At 47.9% G+C, this 7,538-nt stretch overlaps 1 protein-coding gene across 1 annotated transcript in view; it reads right to left on the bottom strand.

The window, feature by feature from the left end:
* Positions 1-3,584: 3,584 nt before the first annotated feature.
* The window catches only part of shisa9a (shisa family member 9a), a 427,797-nt gene continuing 423,843 nt past the window's right edge, over positions 3,585-7,538 (bottom strand). Inside the window, exon 4 of the mRNA XM_043712110.2 lies at positions 3,585-7,284. Coding sequence (XP_043568045.2) covers positions 6,908-7,284 — 377 coding nt within the window. The 3' untranslated portion in view covers positions 3,585-6,907. The remainder of the gene's footprint in view (positions 7,285-7,538) is intronic.

The raw sequence follows: 7,538 nt of genomic DNA, 5'->3' as shown, positions 1-7,538 counted from the left end.
GCCAATTATGGTTTCGTTCATGGGCATCTCTCACACTGTAATCAGAGTCTAAACCGTGTTTGCAGGTACCCCCATCTCAGAACGTGGTCTTAGTCATCGAGTTAGACAGCACGGACCCTTCAGACCAACCAGTCTCTGCCAACCATAACCCCAAACTAAACTAGTCCCGCCTGCCTGCTCTTGGCCCACTTCCCTCCAAACACTTTCCTATTTGTGTGCTAATCCAAAAGTCCTTGAAATGTTGTCACTGTACCCACACTCCCCACTTCCTCTGGAAGTTCATTTCACACGCGAACCAATCACTGTGTTAAAAAAAAGTTGCCTCCAGGTCTGTTTTAAATCTATCTCCTCTCACCTTAAAAATGTGACCCCTAGTCTTGAACTCTCCCACCCTAGGGAAAAGTCAACGACCATGCACCTTATCCATGCCCCTCATGATTTTATAAACCTCTATAAGAGCACCCCTCAACCTCCTATGCTCCTGTAACTCAAACCCTCCATTTCTGGCAACATCCTGGTAAATCTCTTCTGAACCCTCTCCAATTGAGTAATATCCTTCCTTACCAGGGCAACCAGAACTGGACACAGTATTCCAAAAGAGGCCTCACCAGTGTCCAGTACAACCTCAACATGACTTCCCACCCCCTATACTCAATGGTTTGAGCAATGAAGGCAGGCTTGCTAAAAGCCTTCTTAACCACCCTGTTTCCAACCTTGGTTCCACTAGTCTACTCTCACCTTCATGCTGCTTAAGACAGGACCAAATAGCAAATGGGTATCTCTCCATAAAGACAATCCGTTATACGAACTGGGGTAAAACAGCATTCGTTTCATTAACTCCTAAACAGTCAGATGTTAACTCTGACTGAACATCAGGTGGTCTATTCCTGATGAAGGGCTTTTGCCCGAAACATCGACTCTCCTGCTCGTCGGATGCTGCCTGACCTGCTGTGCTTTTCCAGCACCACAATCTAATCTGAACATCAGGTAGTGCAGAGGACAGGCAGACAAGTGCCTGTAAGACTGGTGGTCGACTGGTAAGTCTTCCAGGTCTTCAGTTCCAGCTCTTGACTGGGGAACTGTACAGAAGCAGTGAACACCCAAGTCCAGTCTGAATCCGTTGCATGTTACCACTGTTTTCAGAGACAGAGTTGGAGCTGCTGTTTGAAGGGAACTTACCGGAAACAAAAGATTCACAGCAATGTTTCCTTAATATTTTGTGCAGAAAGCATTCAACAAAAACTCTGTTACATTGAAGAGAAAGTGTGCAGCAAGGTCACACCATTAATACAAACATCAGACCTATACTGAGCAGAAAGCAGGTGTGTGGAAAAGACAATAATAATTGCTGATTAAAACGCTTGAGGACTACAGTGTGCTATGCCAAGCGATGGCTGGATTTGCTCTTTTTGAGTATTTAATGATCGTGGATGCTATGTACAGTACACAAACAAAACTCTGAGACAGCAAACCACACTGCTCCCTTGCAGGGTGCTACAGTTCTGAGTAACACCAGAGAGTGTATGGTTCACAGCGTGGACAGCAGACTGTCTTCCCCAACCCTCTCTGCTCTCTGTCATTTGCCATTCCCTCAAGCCTCAGGGTATGAAACACACAGACAGGGGGCTTTGGCAGCACTGGCCTGGAGTCAACCATCCAGGAAACTCAGACTGGTAAGCTGAAAGAACCAAGATCCAAATACCCTCAACCATCTCCTCAAGGACAAATCATAGCCACGTCAATTGGAATGGACAGCCACTTCCTTCCACACAAAACAAAAAGAAATGATAAATTGCGTCTCCCCGGCACTATTTAGAATGAGCCCTTTGCAAGTAGCTTCGGAGAAAGGTAGCCAGGATGTAGAGGGGCTGGTGTTGGACTGGGGTGGACAACGTTAAAACTCACACAACACCAGGTTATAGTCCAACAGGTTTAATTGGAAGCGCACTACCTTTCAGAGCGTCGCTCCTTCATCAGGTGGTTGTGCAGCAACACTCCAAAAGCTGGTGCTTCCAAATAAACCTGTTGGACTATAACCTGGTGTTGTGTGATTCTTAACTTTGGAGAAAGATGATTGAGGACTCTGCAGCAGACGGCACAGTACAACCTCCCAGCTGGGAGCGTTGCTACTGACTAATCCACAAACACAATCTCATCCATGCTGCAGTCAATCCCGACATTCTGACATTGGGGGGCTGGGTGGGCATGAGGGAGAGAGAAGGGGCACTGACCACGGATAACACGATTTGATCAACCTTCAAATGCTTCTGTTCAGTTCAGAAACACCCAGTTAAGAGACGTATGAAACTGTGGGAAGTTGATGGTCAACTCGCTCTGGGTCTAAGCGTTTGTAAGCCACAATGCACCCTCCACCCACCCCCCACCCCGACAATGAATTCTCCAGGAAAGATTAACATAGAGTGGACAATGATAGTAAAATGCTGTCAGAAAGGCCTGTCCAGAAGCAGAATGAGCATAAAAGGAGATAAACACACACACGATGGAAGATTGGGAGGGCGTTGGGAGGTAAGGAGAGAGGGGGATTTTTGTCCCGATCAGTGTTCATGCCATACGTCTCAGGCCCCATTAAAACATGTCTATCTGCTCGCTAAAGGTGATCTGATTCGTGCAATTCAGAAGCTGGACTTCACTCATAGAATGTTCCAGAAGCAGGGGTGTTGTGTTATAGAGTCATGCAACACAGAAACAGACCTTTTGTCCCAACTTGTCCGTGCTGAACATAATCCCAAACTAAACTAGTCCTGCCTGCTCCTGGCCCATATCCCTCCAAACCCTTTCCTATTCAAGTATCCATCCAAATGTCTTTTAAACATTGTAACTGCGCTCACATCCAACACTTCCTCAGGAATTTCATTCCACATGTGAACCACCTTCTGTGTAAAAGTTATTCCAGGGAGAAGAAGGTTTTCTGATAAGGAGTAAAGGGGTCGAGTGGGTCCCAGCGTTTGGAGGGATAAGGGATCTCATTGTTAAATCTGAGATTCTGAGAGAGCTCGCTGGGTTTGATGCCATGACTGGAAAGGCTGGAGGGAGAACCATCTTTACGCAAAGGGTTTTCCCATTCGGGACAAATCTGAGGAGACACTGCTTCCTGGGAGGTTGGTGAATGGTTGTGGATGCCCAGTCACTGCAGACACTCAATTCATCTGGAATCAGGAAACATGGGGGTCAGGTGGAAGGGTGATCTTTACTGAATGTTGGAGCAGGAGCGCACAGTCACTTCCTGTTTCAATCATGGTAAAGTATGGTAAACAGTCCAGCACAGGAACAGATCTGCTCCACTCTTCAGGTAATACCTTGGGTTTAGAGTAAGGATGGTTTTATGAGGTGGCACCAGCAGCTGTTACAAAGGTCATGGGTCATGGGAAGCACTGGTCAGGCTCACCATCTCCCACTGCCCCACCCCCTGGGTGTGTGAGGTGGTGAAATGCCCATTCTCCAATGCTGCCTGTCCCTGTGGACATTGGGCCTATCACCCACAAACATGTCCCCTCTCCCACCACACCCCTTCGCCGCCCCCCCCCCCCCCCCCCCCCCCCAGCCCATCAGGCCCCACTCTGCCTGTCCCACAGATTCCTGAATAGCAAGCTGACCGGGTGGTAAATGGAGGCCAAACCTAAGGGTGGTCCAGAGAGACAAAGAAGAGCAGGAGTAGGCCATTCGGCCCTTCCAGACTGCTCTGGAATTCAGTGTGATCATGGCTGATCATCCAACTCCGCTCCCACTTCACTCTTTGATCCCTTGAGCCCGAAGAACTGTATCTAACTCCTTCTTAAACATTCAATGCTTTGGCCTCAACTGTTTTCTGTGGTAAAGGCTCCCCAATCTCTGGGTGAAGATATTTCTGCTCTTCTCAGTCCTAATTGGCCCAGCCCATGTCCTCAGACTCTGCCCCTTGGTTCTGGGAGAACATTCTTCCTGCATGTACCCTGTCCAGTCTAACAGGGCACGGAGGACAGGAGTTGGCGAACCAGGCTGCAGTGATATAAACCCCTCGTTAGGCCGCGTTTGGAGTACTGTGTGCAGTTTTAGTTGCCACATGCCCAGAGGACGTGGAAGCTTTGGGGAGAGAGAGTACAGAGAAAGTTCACCACAATGTTGCCTGGTCTTGAGGGTACTGGCTATGAGGAATGTTTAAAAAGACTAGGATTGCTTTCACTGGAAAGACAGTGGCTGACAGGAGACCTGATAGAGGGCTACAATATTATGAGAGGCACAGATAGGGTGGATAGTCACAGGCTTCTCCCCAGGGCTGAAGTTTCAATTATGAGGGGACACAGGTTCAAGGTAAGAGGGGGCAAGTTTAAGGGAGATGTGAGAGGGAAATTTTTCACATAGAGAGCGGCAGGAGCCTGGGACGCACTGCCTGTAGAGGTGGTGGAAACAGGCACCTTGGTGACACTTAAGAGGCATCTGGATGGTTACATGAATATGGAGGGAATAGGGGATACGGGCTTAATATGGGCAGAAGGTATGTTTTTTAGTTTAGTTAGGGAGTAATGGTAGGCACAGGCTTGGTGGGTCAAAGGGCTGGTCGCAGTGCTGTCCATCTCTTTTGTCCTTTAGCTTCTCTGAGGTTGCTCTCATTGTTAGAAATGACTGGATGGTTTGAGCTTATCCTCTGTTAGCTGCACTGGGTAGTCACATGTCGTATCTGTGCTGAAACTCTCTGTGAATTGAGTGCATTGGGGGAGTTGATCAGGAGAGAGAGAGAGAGAGAGAGACAGAGAGAGAGGGAACGCGTGAATAATTGCCCTCTCCAACACAGACCTGGCGAGCTCCTGAAATCCTAAAAGTAAAACAGGCTGACGAGGTTAGGCAAGTGTTCCCCGAGAGATCAGATAAAATCAGAAGTGAATCTGGATGGATTGGATAGGGAAGAGCTTCTGAGTGAAACGAGAACGAGAGGGGCATAGATTTAAAGTGACGTGCAAGGGTGACAGGTTTTCACCCAGCGAGGGGTCAGGGTGTGGGAGACACTGCAGGGAAACATGGAGAGGGAGATTCAGTGAAGAGGGGCATTGGATGTTTGGTTGGATGGAAATAGGGTGGAAGGAGAAGGCAGGAATAGGCTTTAAGAGATAGAATTAACAAAAGTCACACAACACCAGGTTATAGTCCAACAGGTTTATTTGGAAGGACTTGCTTTCGGAGCGACGCTCCAGGTGACAACCACCTGATGAAGGAGCAGCGCTCAGAAAGCTAGTGCTTCCAAATAAACCTATTGGACTATAGCCTGGTGACTTTTAACATTGTCCCACCCCAGTCCAACACCAGCTCCTCCACATCATGGCTAGGGAATAGAACCAGGCGTGGATGTGCTGAATGGCTTCCTGTTCTGTAACAACGCTGCGCTTCTGAGAAATTAGCCCCCCCCGCATAAAAAAAAACAACTTTTTTGCTTTCCTTATTTACTTCTGGTTTGGCTTCAGGTTCATAAAACAGCAATCTCACATTTCCCATCAGGCCGAGAAGCTGCAAAGTGCCCGAATCTTTCATCTGAAGCAGCAGGAACACAGAGAGGTGTTAAAAGGGGGGAGGAAGGGACCTTAGAGTCATGGAACGTGCTAACAATGTTTCCTATAAACAGCAGAATATTGAGAAATGAATTAAAATGGTTTCTTAAAATCCTTTGAGCTGACAAATCAATCCCTTGGACCAATCAATGAATCTAACTGGTTCTGTGGGTCGCAAAGACTAAATTATCTACTTTACACAGAAAGGAATTGAAAATTTCATGTTAAGGTCCCAAGCTTAACTCATCAGTTTCTGAACTGGACATTGTACAGCCATCAGCCCCATTCACTGTGTCAGAAAGATGGCGTTATCCAACGAGCAGCTGGGTGCAGGAAAACCCACTTCAGCTGACCTACAATACAAAGTGAAAACAGACCCATTCTCAGCGCGGACGTCTGTCGTGAGCTGCTTGTTGTAAGATGATAGAAAGCAGAGTTTTGCTCCCTCTGCACTCGGTACAGAAGCTGATGGTGTGAACCAAGCAAGGTTTTGGATTCCCTTCTGAAGTGTAATAAAATGTGGTGGAAGTTTATTCCCTTTCCTCCCCCTTTTCATTCCTCACTGTAGTCCCTCAGCATGGTTTATGTGTGAGAGAGAGAGAGAGAGAGAGGCCATCACATCGATTCACCAACAGAGAAATCCCACCAATGTCTGCTGCCTGGATATTGGGGTGGGAGTGGCGATGGGGACCTCTGATTTGTCTTGTTGGCATCAATTTGACCCCTTTTTCTGCGGTAAGAACACAGGAAGCAACATCAGCAGAGATTCAGAAGAGAGATGGAGAGGATGTGCGGCTAGCTGTATGAAGCATCATTCTCCACTATGAAGGCACAACCTATATTACCCAGCCTTCCCAGAGAGCCTAAGACCAGCACAGGGTCTCGAAGCTGACCAGGAAGATCGCCAGTTAAGACGGGGGAGGGTCTCTGCTTTATCCACTCCCTAACGTTTCCAAATTTGTTGAGGAGGTTACAAAACAGCAATAAGACATGCTCCCCATTCTCTTAAACATTCCCAAAAGCGATTCCTTGTCTCAATTACCATCAAGAACCAAAAACCCAGAGTGAATTCATTCAAAGTCGGTAATTTCTGTTTTAAAGAAAATCACTTTTTTTTTGTAATTTTTTTTAGTGTGTGGGGTTTTTTTTGATACACGAACACAAAGCCCATCGTTATTGAACCCTTCAGTGTGTATTGCTCATTTTGCAGACTTTAGATCCACTTTGGATCGGGCTTCAGCCCAACCCATTCGGATTAAACAATGGCATGAGTTCATCCCAAAAATAGTTCAGTTCTCAGTCAGGTAGCTCTTGGGAACGGCAGTCTCCTCTTCCTTTTCTGTTCTGGGAAACAGAAAGGATGCTCACCATCACACCGTCACTTCGGTTTTGCTGTTGGTTACAAAGTATGGCTGTGGTGCTGCTGTGTAATGCTGTGGCTGAGGGCTGGCTTTCTCTACCAGAGGACCCACTGTGCAGGGTCTCTTGTTGGCGTAGGTTTGCCTGCGGATAGCCGTATCGCTCGGGTCCCACGTCTTGTACTCAGCGTCGAAGACCAGCGGGTGCGTGTGCATCTTGGTCATTTTGTTCCTCTGTCCAGTGAGCTTGGGGTTGTAGGTGTTGGCACGGGGCATGGGGTCCTCATGGTCCATTGGCATCGCCACGGGATGCAAGGGCAGGCTCCCCTTCGAGGCCAGCTCTGCAAAATGTTGGCGCTTTGCAAAAAAGTCATCGCTCGCCTTTTCAGCTGGAAGAGGAGAGATAAGAATTAGTCGCGGTGTTCCCAGCAACTATGGTACCATTCCGTCAGAGTCACACAGCACGGAAACTCAGGCCCTTCCACCCATCATGTCAATATCGGCCAACAAATACCCAACCCCACCGAGCCCCTTCTCCTGCACATGCTCCATAGATGACTGTGCCCTGGCCTTTTATCCAGGGAGTGAAGGGATTGATGGGGGTGGAGGTGGCGGAAGGAGTGAAGGGGGTGGAGGGAGTGAA

The sequence above is a fragment of the Chiloscyllium plagiosum genome, unplaced genomic scaffold (assembly GCF_037043375.1).
Source record: "Chiloscyllium plagiosum isolate Xiang-an unplaced genomic scaffold, Cpla_swu_hap1 HiC_scaffold_20, whole genome shotgun sequence".
Taxonomy (NCBI): domain Eukaryota; kingdom Metazoa; phylum Chordata; class Chondrichthyes; order Orectolobiformes; family Hemiscylliidae; genus Chiloscyllium; species Chiloscyllium plagiosum.
Note: the sequence above shows the minus strand (reverse complement) of the source record. Positions and strands in the feature narration are given on the sequence as shown.